At 44.8% G+C, this 13,792-nt stretch overlaps 1 protein-coding gene across 1 annotated transcript; it reads left to right on the top strand.

The window, feature by feature from the left end:
• The first annotated feature begins 612 nt into the window (after positions 1 to 612).
• On the top strand, positions 613 to 11,015 carry LOC114847977 (intraflagellar transport protein 43 homolog A). The gene is made up of 9 exons (XM_029138018.3): positions 613 to 1,071; positions 1,997 to 2,062; positions 4,139 to 4,209; positions 5,929 to 5,964; positions 6,658 to 6,704; positions 9,323 to 9,395; positions 10,011 to 10,086; positions 10,207 to 10,269; positions 10,484 to 11,015. The coding sequence occupies exons 1-9, from the start codon at positions 1,027 to 1,029 to the stop codon at positions 10,589 to 10,591; spliced, it is 585 nt and encodes a 194-aa protein (XP_028993851.1). The 5' UTR covers positions 613 to 1,026; the 3' UTR covers positions 10,592 to 11,015.
• The last annotated feature ends 2,777 nt before the right edge of the window (positions 11,016 to 13,792 follow it).

Here is a 13,792-nt window from a genome sequence, read left to right as displayed (position 1 = left end):
TTTGAAGGACTTTATTTGTTTATTTTTGCTTTGCCAGAGCTGCAAGCTTTAAAAACGTGCGCAACGCCGAACGACGTGCGATTGCGCAACATCAAGTAAAGTAGAAAGATCACAGCTGATGCGTTATATTGATTTGTCAAGGGAATCGTGGTTGTAGTTGTTTGTTTTCCCACCTTTTTACAGCTGGAGACGATAAGTACAATTTGTACGGTCATAAAAAGTAACGTTAAGCAATGTTTTAGTGTGGACCTATTATTATCCATTAATTAAGTGCTGTCCTTTGACCATAAAGACTTATAGCCTACAATTGTTTGGACAACAGTGTCAACACCATCTAAAGCTGTATATGGAAATTAAATGCACATGGAGGTTGCGAAGTTAAGGTTTTCTTGAAGGTGCACCGCGGATCCGAGCCAGACACGCTGCAGCTCCTCGGTAAAACATGCACGACAGGGACATCTAGCGGACAAAACGCAGAACAGCAGGTCTTATTTTAACCCCTTTCTCAGACTCAGGACTTTGTGGCATGAGATCATGAAGATGCAGGAGATTTGTTCATTAGAAAAACACACACAGAGCATATTTTGGTTGCACGTTGAGGCAAAAATGTTAAAGACATGGGAGGGCTGGGAAAAATGTTGCTTTCTGGTAAAACGTGGATTCTGTGAAATGTTTGTGTGATCTTGGTGGGGATTATTTGCATAACTGGTTTCATTATATTTTTTTATTCCAACTCTATTCTTCTTTTCTACTTGTATATATTTTCTTATTTATCTAACGTTTCACGGCAACTTTGCAAGCTTTACAAACTTTGTAAACACCATCTCTATCTTCGTCTTTTCACTTTGGGAGAAAACAGCTGCTTAGTTGTCATGAATAGGCTTCTTTCTGTTTCTCTGCACAGTATTTACTGACAGTAACGAACGCTTTCCTCCTACCGCCGTTGCCATGGAGAGCGTTGCTACGTGACGGTTGTTGACGCCAGGAAGACGCTGGTCGGGCCTAGCAGCAGTTAGCAGGACAGGGATGGACGATAGCTTTCAGCTCTCGGAGGCTGCGGCGATAAAAAATGTAAGTGCATACTTGAAGTCACGGAGACTGTATTGATAAAACAACGCAGGGAACACAAGCATCTATTTTGTGTATTGAAAGCAGCCGAGCTCACCACCTAAAGGTCCAGTGAGGCTGCTGCTAGCTAGCGCTACATAGCTAGGAGGGGCTAGCTCCAACACCAGTGCTAACCAGGGTTAGCCGGTGAAAGAGGCAGCGTTAGCTTTTTAACGTGTCACTCACCAGCGAAACATGTTGTTATGTGTCGGTTTGGTCAAAGGAAGCACGAAGGTTTATCGCTCAGTATCTGCAAAACAGTGACGTTAGCCAGGGTTAGCCATGCTAGCTGAATGTTGCTAACACGAAACACAAGGTTTTACCCATATCTCAGTTGTAGCAGACAACATTGAGTTTCAAATATTTCAGTTAAGTCTGAAGTAAAGTGGCTTCATAAACTATATTATTTATAAATGTATTAAAACTATGCTACCTCCATCCTTCTACAAACAGTATTTCAGATGGATGGGAAGAGTCTTTGAACTGCGTTCTCGTGTCCCCCTAAGGAGGTTCTGGTCTGCGGTTCGGGTTGGCCGCTCCAGGACAGTCACGGACTTGTTCTCACCCCCTCCAGCATTGTCTGGATGTGTGCTTGTCGTGCTGAACCGTTCATCCAGATCTCAGTATCTGCCTCCCTGACTCTGTTGAGACACCCCGTGATGCTGGCACCGCCATGCTGCACGTAGGGTGGTGTATAAAGACCTGATGGTCAACCTTGTGTTGATGTCTCACTGCAAAATTTACATTTATAAAGGCCTATGACAAATATGCTTTCTATTTATCGACACACGTGGCTTTTGACCTCTTGATTCAAAAGCACAAACAAAATCTTTTGTGGTGATTGGATTTGCCAGATTTGATTGTCTGAACTTGAAGTCTTGTTTTCCAGGTTGCAAAGTCTGGGCGAAGAGCTCGTCTCCCCGCAGACCAGTCTTCATTTGAGGATTCGCGTCATGTAAGAGCATCCTTCATGTCTACTTTAGTGGGAGAGGTTTGAGATTGTGTAGTTATTCACATAACAATTTCATCTCACAAACAGCTTAATCATATGCACTTTGGTTTTGTTTTACTCATGAACTAGGACGATGACCAGGTATGTACATGTAACATTAAAACGTTGTGACATTGCATGACTTCTGTAGCTAAAGCCCCACAGTAGATATCATCTTCAGACAATTATCAGTGGTCCAAGATGCTTATTGACTTACACAAGTCTACAGTAATACATATAATGTAAAGCTGGAGTGTCTGTTTATGCAGAGATGTCGAGTTGTTGAGCCACTTTTCCTACTTCAGTAAGTTTTAAAGCAGTGACACTGTTCTAATTGCTGCTCCTCATTTATTTTCCTGCTATAGAGCCTCTAAACCACACAGTGCTTTAGGAAGGTCTGTGTCTTTGTAGATAGTCTAATTAAAAAACAAGTTACATCACAGGCTTCTGATGATGGTACCATCATTCCATTAGTCTATGTCTAAGTGGCCCTACAGAAAACACTTTACAGCATAGCTTTTGTAAGATTTAAATTTAGACTAAATACAGGACAAAAATATGTCATTGGTGAAAGTTCCATTACAACAGAAAACTTCCCTTCAGTGTAGTTGGCATTCATGGAATCAGTCTTCTCGACTGGCAAACTGTAAACCAGCCAACATTCCCAAAGCAAAAACAATCTCAGCAATGCTCTTCCTTAGGCTAAACTTCCCAAATTAGGCCAGGTTCCCTAATGTATGAACCAGTATTCTCGCGCCCTCCCTGACCTGCTCTGTGCATGCAATACATTTTTCCAGAGTGTTGTGCGACTGGGTGGGTTTATTTGCAGTCTTCGTTTTTTGACCCTCTCCTCTTCTCCCTAAAATACCCGAATCGTTGGTCACATTCCTGACATCCTTTTAAACAAAGACTTAGTTGCTTTTATGGGCACATAAGGTTTGGCCACCACAAGCGTCCTGCCCTTGAGACCATCACAGAATCCTAAAGTAGAACCCACCAAGACTAAGTTAATTGCCTTGACGGCCCTAACTATTTTACTACAGCTGTGAGGTTCATATTTGGTCATGAAGAATTGGAGGCAAAGCTTAGTTTTGTTTCTCAGGACACTTTTATAGTCTTCTCCATTTTTGTTAAGTGAAGTAACTGTCAGCGAATTACTTCATTCCACTCAAAGACTTGACCTCATTATGTATGATATGAAATTCAAGGGGTTCACATCTCTTGAAGGTTTTTACAGTAAATATTTCCTCCACTGCCTCAGTTGTTAATAATGTAATCTTTTTTTTTGTTCTTAACAACTAGAGACTTACTAATTACACAAAGTTGAGGCAGACTGTTCAGTGTCTGGGTTAATGTTAATATACAGTGGAGCGGAGTGAGCTCCCCCTCCCTCTGCCCCGCTTAATGATGACATTCAGATTTATAAATGGCTTCGCTGAAGAGGCCGACCATGAAAGATTATTTCCTCTTTCATCATAAATGAAAGAAATTCTTCATGAGGACTTTGTCCTCTGAAGACCTAATTTAGTAATGAGAAATATTGTGATTTTTTTCCTAATTCATTTGTCTAGTGGCCACCCGTGTGCGCTCTGAGGAATTCATCCATTCAAGTGCTGGGCTCAGGGCTCGGTCTCAGGACCAAGATGCATGCTCCGCTTCCTATTTTCAGAATCAAAGAATGAGAGCGAGGGGTCATTCTCCTCCTGTGAAGAACACTTGGAGGCTGCGGCTGTTCCCACGCTCTGCTTTATATGTGGCAGTGCTGGAAGTGGAACGCAATGTAAACCAGACACAAAAAACAGCTCATTAATTTGACTCTGCTGTTGCAGAGGTTTGTAATTTACATTAGAAGATGACAAGAGACGCTGGGTTTAATGGCTTCCACTTCTTGAGCAAGACAATCTACCAAGACTAGAGGGCCCTCTACTGACACATATGAACTAGAAAACCCATGAGGAAATGTCTTATTACAATCTCTTGTTTAGGCTCAATTGTATTGAAGTATTGCTACCATAAGTACTTATCTTGTCTTTTTTTAAGGGTCCCCCTTCAAAACCAGCTCGACGACAGGGTGGCTGGGCAGAGGAAAGCTCTGGGTCCGGTTCTACCAAGTATGTATGCCTTGGTTCCACTGAAGGCGGGGCCTTCGAGGCTTTCACGTTATTAATGAACTCTCATGCTGTTGAATGAGCTTATTTATCAGTGCATATTTGGCACTGGGGCTCTGAATCAACAAGGTTAGAGGGAGCCTGTCTGAGAAGGCCTCTCTCCATTCGTCTTCATCTGTGAGCAAGGTGGTAATTGACATGGTTAATGCATCAGCCACAGGAGGGCACTGTTAGTCAGCTAGCCACTCTATTACAAGGGTTCAAGCCACTTAATCAGCCCTCACCACTGCAGCCTGCTCTTTACACAGGGAGCACAACACAGACGATTAGTGAAATATTTGGACAGATGGAGAGGGTTAAGCAAACATTTCTTTAACTAACCAAAATAAATGTAAATGTCATACATGACTAACTAAACACGGCATCTCTCGACACTGTACAACTCCTGTTTCTCATCCACGTGATGCGGTGCTTCTTGTCTGAACGCACAGTCAATTGTGCTTATTTGTGTAGTTTGCTGCACTGTTAGCGAAAGCAGCAACTCAATAGATCTCTATTCTTTCTCGAAGAAGGTCAGAGTGTCACTTTTGCGTAACACAGCTTGATTCTGACTCTCAAAGTGATTGAAATACAGGAGGTGTAAACGGGGTTTGCACGTGCATTGATCCTCTGTGAAACAAAGTAAGTAATAGTCCCCCCTGGAACTGGCAAGGACTTTTCCCTTCAATGTCACCCCTCATGCTCAATCACCGCCGCCCTCCTCCCACTAATCCCAGCGCAGAAATCCCTGGATTTGTCGATCTATCACTTCTAATTGACACTAAATGATCTGTCAGTTTATTGATGAACCTTTGAAACCAGGTTGTCACAATATATTTTATCCCTAACAACTTTTTCTAGACAGTTTTACCATGTCTATCGCTTTGCCTTACATGAGTCTTAATCATGTAAGTGTCGTCACCCCCGCCCCCCAGACAGGACACAGTCCAAGGGCAGGCAGGTATGCTCCCTCAGCTCCTCTCTGCGCCGCCCGCGTGGACTCTGTGGCCGTTAGACGGACAAAGCGACTACGAGCACAACGAGAGTCAGGTCGTCAGAAGTGTGACTTCTGTCACTGCCTTAAAATTTAGAGCAGTTTTGTTTATGAAGCTGAAAATCAATAATTAGTAATTTGCTGTTAAGACCCTGTAATTAAACGAGCACTGCCACAGAAAACTACTCATGTGCTCATAGCTTATTATTAACATGTTATTAATTAAGTCAAAAAAGTGGCCAAATTTGTATTTGAATAAAAATAGAAATTAGTTGATGTGGATTTATTACCAAACAGCTGAAATCTGCTCCCTTGATGTTTATTGGTGGAGTAAAAGTGTAAAAACTAGAGCGATCCTTTACATACACTTTCAAAGCCAGTGGGGGGCACTACTCAACCAGGAGACGTGAGTGTGATAGATCATGGAAAAGCATTTTAAATGTGTATTTACACTTCTCGCTAATAATTAAAGCTAGCGCTTACTCCACTTTTCGATATTGTAGAACGATTATTAGAGGAAAGGTTCTATTAATATGGTTGATGTTAAAACAGGATCTGGTGTCTATAATAGAGCCCACTGAGTCTAATGTGGCTGAATAACATTTACTGCATACAGGTAGAGCTTTGTCTTCTGTTATGGAAAATTCCTTTTGTTCAGGGTTTTTATGTTAATATTTATCTGCCTGTAGATCTTCACGAAGGCCTGCAGCGGAGGACCTGGAGGAGTAAGTAGACGCTTGCTTATTTCCTTTTGCTGTGTTGATTGATTTCAGTGATATTTGTTCTGTTTGCGGTGAAGTAGGAGCTGCGCCGTACTTTCAGATTAATCCCTGACTTCCAAGAACGATCACTTAACATGATTAAAATCCCGAGTGACTGAGTTGTCGTCACTTTTATTGCTGTTAGGAGCCAAGTATTTCTGTTATTCAAGTCTTTCCCTCATATCATTCTGTGACTAGAATAGACATCGCCGTGAGGAGAAGACGTAGTCGTGTGTGTTTTACTCGTCATTGCTCGTCCAGTGCCTGAACAAAGTGGGACAAAGCCTTTATGTGACTACGGATGTTTCCCTCCCTCGTGTTTTGCCGCTGCCTTTGTGAGATTTATTCCGTCTGCCGCTGCAGCAGAGTTGGTTTAATAAGGAGTCCTAGAGGTGATCTTGTCCACGGCTGCTCTGCTAGTCAGTCAGACAGCACGGCAGCATGTCACGGAGCCAACCTTACCTTTTGGCAGCGGCTGGTGTAGAGCAGCAAACTGATATAAGATCCAGTGTGCGATAGAGACGAGACAAAAACAGGCCCATCATCAAAGGAAGGTAGCTCTGAAGCCAAGTCACTGCTTCCCTGTCATGACCTCACTGTTGGGCTACGTTTGAAAGCCTTAAATAATTCATACTCTCACACTTCCTGTTTTTACAGCCGTCGCCTGCGACCACAAACTCCCCAGGGGTCCGATGATGAAGGAGGTAGGAGCACCCTCACTTCCCCACTCTATGTCTCTCCTCACAGGCTAAGAGGAGCCCTCTGGTGCCTCCCCAGTCCTTTCACCCTCTGCAGGTAGAGCAGATAAGCAGTCAGATGCTCACACTAGATCTTTCTTGGATCCATATCATGTGGAAGATTGTGGACAACATTTAAACTTAGCTTAAAATAAGTGTTAGTTGAGAATATTATGGTTGGTGTGAGGTAGAGTCCCAGAAAGATTATTAAAAATGTTGAATCGTCAGCCCTAATGTTTCTCAAGCGTAAACTAAAAGATCCTTTTGTTTCATGTTACACACACACACATTTTCAGCATACTGGCTAAAATGAGCAGCTGAAGTCCAGTTTGGTTCTCTTACAGTTAATGCCGGGGGAAAGATTATTACTCTGTGGAGGGAGACCCTTTAATACACCGCCAGGGGCCGGGCAGTGGAAATTACAGTGCTGAGGGTTAGTGCGATAGCCCCTCCAATCTTGATTATGTCCCCTACTCTTATCCCTTATGTCCACTGGCTACAAGCACCGAGAGAGAAGGCTGCCCAGAACCCTGTCCCCACTTGGTCACTCAAAGCAGGTCCAAAGCCTTCATGCGTCTGTCTTCCTCTTGCTTCGTGTAGGTGGTGGTCAGTAATTTCTCATAAGCAATTTGAATGCTCTGCTTAGGGAACTATTTCATAGACCCCTGCATAGATTACAGCTGACCGAGCGTGTCTTGCTCTTCAAAGTCACCGATCGCAGCGTTCCTGGCAGGAGTGTGTCTTCATTTACAGCTAATGGTCTATTTGGATGTTTACTGTACATGCTTCAGCGAGGAAGCCGCTACGCCTGTGGATTAGGGACACGCTGCCAGGCAAAAGCCAAGACAAAGAAGTCCGTGTAAGATGCGTTTCACTTAGAGAAGAATCTCCTTGTGTCTAAAACGCTGGCCTGTTTGCACCTGCTTTGATGCCTTGACCTCCAGTAATAGGCTGAATTTGAAACTCGCTTAAAGCGCTGTTCCTCTTCACACTAATAAAAGGCTTTGCATATAGACAGCACGCAGTACGCCTCTGTACAGTGTGTTAACAGTGCATCACTAGCTGAAATAAAAAGTGTGTCGACAGACGGACGGCTCAGGAAGCTGTTTGCAAGAACTGGACAGCAAGGCTTTTTGATGTCATTGCACTAGGACCATTAAATTTGATTGGGGGTCCAGGGGGGACAGATTCTGCTGAACGCTGTGCTTTGTAAATGAGAGGACAAAGTGTCACCGGGGCCTCATGAATATGAAATACCCGCGCCTGCATTTATTTGGATATCAGAAACACAGATGAAACTTGTCAGCGGCTAAACGAGCGTGGCATTTTTAATTTGGTTTAATTAAAAAAGAGAAAGAAATAAGTTATCAACAGAGGATGAGGTTTAATAATCTGATGGGTAAGTTTCCAACCAAGCTGATTTTTTCCTCTATCTAAGAAATATGTTTAGAATATAAATACTAAATAAAAGAATTTTCTGAGTCCATAATTTTTCATGGCATCTGTGTTCCATCACTGATCAATGTTTCTTCTACTCCCCAATATTTTGAGGAGTATTTTGAAGGAGTTGTGACATAGATGGCCAGATATTTCCTCACATCAGAGGCAGGCCTCATCTCTTCACCTCTATTTAGCTCCTCTATTGACTTTCCCCTCAGGGTGCAGAACTGTGGTTAGAGATTACTGACAACCCTCTTCCTACAGTCCAGCTCAGCTGCCTGTTCCTCTTCCTCCCTCTGTCAGCAGCCAGCTGTGGAGCTCAGGCTGCTCTGTCGTCCCCAACACAAAGCGAATGCGCTTTCTTTTCTGTGTAAGAGTTGTAAACGGGTAAAATGTCTGCACTACAAACTATTTAGGTGAACTATTGCTTTCTTACTGTCTGCCGTCTTTTGTTAACATTGTCTGTATTGCTTTTCGACCACGTTTCATTCTTATTTCCAGCCTATTTTCATCGCTGTGCCTCTCTGATTGCTAAGGACTAACAACTGTCCATCACAGAATTGCTGTGGAAGTTCGCCCTGTCCTTCTTGGGAGTGGAGCCATCCTCTCTCCTGTTGCGTTTTGCCAATTAAAGTGGGTTCCCACTGTTTGAGCAGCGGGCTGGCGGTTCCTGGCACTGCAGCCCCTGCCAAGGCCGCACTGTGACTTCCGACCCCACACAGATGGGCCCGCGAGCAAATACTCTTGCACATGGCTGGATGCCGCTCCAGTCGGAGTGGCAGAGTGGACATGGAGGTCGGCCCACGGGCCACCGCGGGTCCTGGGGGTGGGCGGCGCTGACAGGGCCCAAATGCTAAGGTAGCAGGGGGTGCTTTCTGGGGAGCCCCTAGCTAGAGCCCCTCTCACAGCGGGAAGAGCTGCCGCCTCGGCTCCTGAATATTCATGGCCGCATGGCTGTGACAGGGCAGCTCTTATGAGGATGTAGTTTAAGAGGGGGGGGGTGATGCCACACGGAAACGGCAACGCAAAAACGTACCAAAAAGGGGTTTACTGTATTTTTCTTTAATGATTCTTTAATCAATAATGACAGTTAATCAGGAGATGATATGAACTGTGAAATGTCGCTGTATGTCTTTGGTTTAAAGATATTCCAGTGATTCCAGACCTGGAAGAAGTACAGGAAGAAGACCTCACCATGCAAGTGGCAGCTCCACCAAGGTAGCGTTTTCACACTTCACTCTACTTAGTGTGGCTCCGGCCCAGACCCCGGACGTCCATAGGCTGCTTTGGTGACTTTGTTGTTACTCGTCCTCTGCTGCCGCCTTTGCAGCGTCTTACTTTATCGGAGTGAAATGGAGAAATAACAGTTGGGTGTGATTTATGCAGCTCTGTTACCAGAGTCCTTACTAGCCCTTTGATTTACAGGGCAGTGAGAGACGTGCCGACATGTGTCGAATATGTAGCGAGGCTGTGACAGTGGTGGAGGTTATTAGGCTGGGGCTTGCTCTTCGTGCGAGATAATATCCACATTGAACTCATTGTGGGGGCAATGTAGCGTGTAATGTGCAGTAAGTAGGACTGGCATGCACTGCTAGGCCCCGGCCACTTTCAGGGCCCCCCCACTTCATTTTAACCCACAGATAAGCAGCTGGGTTTCAATTTGAAGCGTTTACCTCTTGGCAGCTATCTGCAGCTCTCTGTGGTCTTCACTTGAAATCTTGGAGCCTCATTGTTCAAAGTTGTCTAAAAGCGCATCTCCCTCTCGGTGGTTAGTGTTTGTGGGTGATGGCGGTATGGTATTATATGTCCATTCCTTCTTTCTGTCCCTGTTAGCGTCAAGGTGAACCGGGTAATGACCTACAGGGATCTGGACAATGACCTGAAGTATTACTCTGCCTTCCAAACCTTAGTGAGTCAGGACATTTCTTTTTACCTCTTCATATACTGGCGTCTTTTCACGTGAAGGTGGTCCATTAATTTTCCCACTGTTTATGCAAGCTAAGTGAAATTTACTGCACATTTTGTTCAGGATGGAGAGATTGACTTGAAGCTCCTCACCAAGGTTTTGGCACCAGAACAGGAGGTGAAGGAGGTGAGTGAAGTTTTAGTAAATATAGCCTGTTCTCTGTCCAGCTGTTTCTGGAGCACCGGGGGACGTTGCCACTGTGTCTCTCAGGTAATCAAGATTTATGATGTGGACATTAACACCCTCTGCTTTCTCTCCCGCATCCTGCTCCCTCTGTTCCTCGTTCTTTATTCCTTGCTTCTCCCATTCCTCCTTCCTCCCGCCTGTTTCTGCTCTGCAGGATGATGTGAGCTGGGACTGGGATCGTCTGTTTACAGAGGTGTCCTCAGAGCTGCTGATGGAATGGGATCAAGGAGACAGTGAGGAGGCTGCGTTGCCCGTAGCATGAGAGATGTTTTAGCCAGAGATTTCAAAATGGTGAATGCTCTTTAGACAGAAAAGGCAATGACTGGGTCAGTAAATAAAATTGTTTTCGTTATCTAGATATAGTGTATATTTTGTAAATTGTACATACAGCATTTCATTTTCTAATTAAAGTTTGTATACAGCAAAATGTGCTGTGCGGTTATTGGAACCCTCTCCTTGTTTAGTAAGTTTGTTTTCAGTTAGTTTGGAACTTAAATCGCCATAAGGTGAACTGACTTAGTTGGAAAATCCTCTGAAAACAGCTGTCACAGATAAAAATGCCCTTCGTGTACCGTCAGCATTATCACACCCGCATACAAGTCCAAGGTTGATAATCAGCTAAGCTGAAATCCACTTGATTGTGTTCAAATTAACATTCCTCATTAAAGTCTACAACCTTATTGTTATTGACTGTGCCATTGACTTTATCTTCCAGCTCTTCGATAGGAGCAACCCCTTCTTCACTATTATCTCAAATGCATTGAACACAGCTCCTATTGACACCTGGGGGATTAGCATACATAACAGCTTTTACTGGATAAAGAGAAATGGATGTAAGGCAGCTGCTCGTGTCAGGTGTGTACGGAAGAACACAAACTCCTCCCAACAATATATAAATGTTATATATGAAAGCAAAGTCACCTGACACATTGCATTTAAGGAGGACGTGTTCTATAAAATCAGGTATGTTGTGCCTTCACCATGTGCTGTTGTATCAGCATTCAGTGTTGTCTTTGGTTCATGTGTGTGAATATAAATGCAGGCCTCCAAAGTCAGGCCAGGTCTATTAGGGAAACAGCTGTAACATTTACAGATTGTGATTAGGTTGATTTCTGAGGCAGAGAACAGTCTCATGACATTTGGGGATGCACAGCAAAATCCTCAAGGACACACAATCTATGCATCTAACAGCTCAATCACTGCCCATCACAAATAGTTCCAGGTTTTTTCATTCGCCGGGCCTTGAATCAACTTCATCAAGTGTAATACCTCAGGACAAAGCAATCACGCGGGATATTTGTGCTCGGAATATTTGTGTAGTGGAATATTTGAGCCGAGTGCTCGAGTCCAGTCGGGGATCTCGGCTTGTTTCTCTATCAGACGTGTAAGCGCACACTTTTTTGCCGCCTCCACAATTGGCTTATTTAGCCACACTTAATGAATTCTGCCCATATGCCCCGAGCAGCTGCCGCGTTGCCCCTTCCTCCCGCCCCCGCCGAGCTGTGAAGTGCCCATCCATGTAGAGACAACCTCTAGCTGTCTCTCTGGAGAGGGCTAAGCCTGCCACTCCTCTGCTGGCAGCCAGCCGGTGCTGTCAGAGGTGGGCCGCGGACGGGCCGCGGACTCAGATTAAGGCCCAGTGATCACGGGTTGTGTCTGGCCCCAAATGATTGGCCCGAGCATTGGTGGATCAGAGAGGGGATTAGAGGAAGAGCGAGAGAGCGATCCAGAGACCCTGTTTGGCATGAGCCTGCACCAGCTTCTCAAAGTGACCTCTCTCACTACTTTGTGCCGCCGCTTTATCCTAATGAGGCGGGGCTCAGCAATGACCTCTCGCTTTCTGGATGCAATCAATTCAGCCGCGTTAGAGCGGCTGCAGATATACGTTGTTTTTAGTGAGGAAGACGCCGGTGTTGCTGCAGAGCCTTGTGGTTTCGGTTCCAGATGAACACGGTGTCACTGGGAGGTGAGCGGAGTCCGCCGCTGCCGCGCCGCTGTGTATATCAGATCAGACAATACCGGCCACACGTGGGTTTAGGGGGCAATTATTTCATCCTTGACGTTTTTCTATTAAAAATAATGGAGCCATTACTGCTGTAAAAAGCCACGTTACTCTCACGCACGCTGCTGCGACGCCGTATTTCATTCAAAACGCTGTTTTGCAGCGACACAGCGCCTAAAACGCTTTGATTTGCTGGGACATATGCAACATCGACTCAGAGTTTATGTCGTGAAAGAAGTTTTCCCCTGGGACTCGGCAGCGCACTGTAAAACCTCCCACAAAACGTAACAAACACAGTTTTAATAAGTGATATGTAAAACAGAAACAGAGGCTCCATTTATGTAGTTTTTTCTGTTTTCTCGTCCACAGCCTCGTCTTAATGTATTTTGATATTGGCCCCTAATTGGAAGGATAGAGCAGAGATATTATGCCTCCAGCTCCACCTAATATGCTGTGGCGCTGACAGACGTTTATACATCTTATCTGGTCTCAATATCTGCCTTCCATATGGCCCAAAAGCAATATGCTGAGCTGTAATTAAGGGAAATGGGAAGATGTGGAGATAGCTGAGGCCCCTCAAACACAGAGTGAGGGGTGAGGACAGACACGCCAGAGCACAAGGAATGTTGGTCCAGTTCATTCCACCAGGGGCCACGTGCCTGTCACAGGTTCCCTGTCGCTGACCCGGCATCAGTCATGTGCCACGAAGCGTCCACAGGAGGACCATTATCAGTTTAAAAATGCAGGAACATAAAGCCCCCCCTTCAAACCAGGGTGAGATCATGTATTACACATTAATTTGTAGCATAAATATATGCAAGGTCAATTTGAGTTCTGATAGTCCAAATAATAAATGCAAATGCAAGCATATTCAAATGGAGCCGTGTCCTTTGAAAGCGGCCTCAAAAAGCAGCTGCAGTATTGATTTGCCACAAAGACGCCATGATATTTCAAGTTTAAAGGAGAAATCCTCGCCACACAACTGAGGCAGTCAGATCAATATCATTTTTTGATCAAAAGGGGATTTGCCTTTGAAATGGCTAGATTAAACAGATGTTTTATTTTTCACTGGAGATACTGCACCTTTCAAAGCCCGCGGGGGGTCGGGGGGTCGGGGGAGCGGGGGCGAATTAGTCCACGCAGGAGACAATGAAAGTGGGATTTTTTAAGACCTAAAGTTTGACGAGTTGAAAAGTGCTTGGGTTTTGTCAGCGCTGTTTTCCGCTCTTCTCTGTTAATATTCCGGCTCCCGCTCCTCTGCTGTTTACCCCAGGTGGGCTCCGACATGAAACGGCCGGGACGCCGGCAGCCTGGAGAGCCCTGGGCCTCTTCTGGCCATCATGTTGTCAAGGGACCGGGGGGACTTTTCATATTAACCACCAGACAAGGAAAAAAGGCTTCCGTCCCTTTGTAACAGTGATATTAACGGAATTCGTGATCGTTCGTCCCGTTTTTGCCCTG

This window comes from Betta splendens, chromosome 22 (genome assembly GCF_900634795.4).
Source record: "Betta splendens chromosome 22, fBetSpl5.4, whole genome shotgun sequence".
Lineage (NCBI taxonomy): Eukaryota > Metazoa > Chordata > Actinopteri > Anabantiformes > Osphronemidae > Betta > Betta splendens.
The sequence above is the reverse complement of the archived record's forward strand: the minus strand, read 5'-3'. Positions and strand labels throughout refer to the sequence as shown.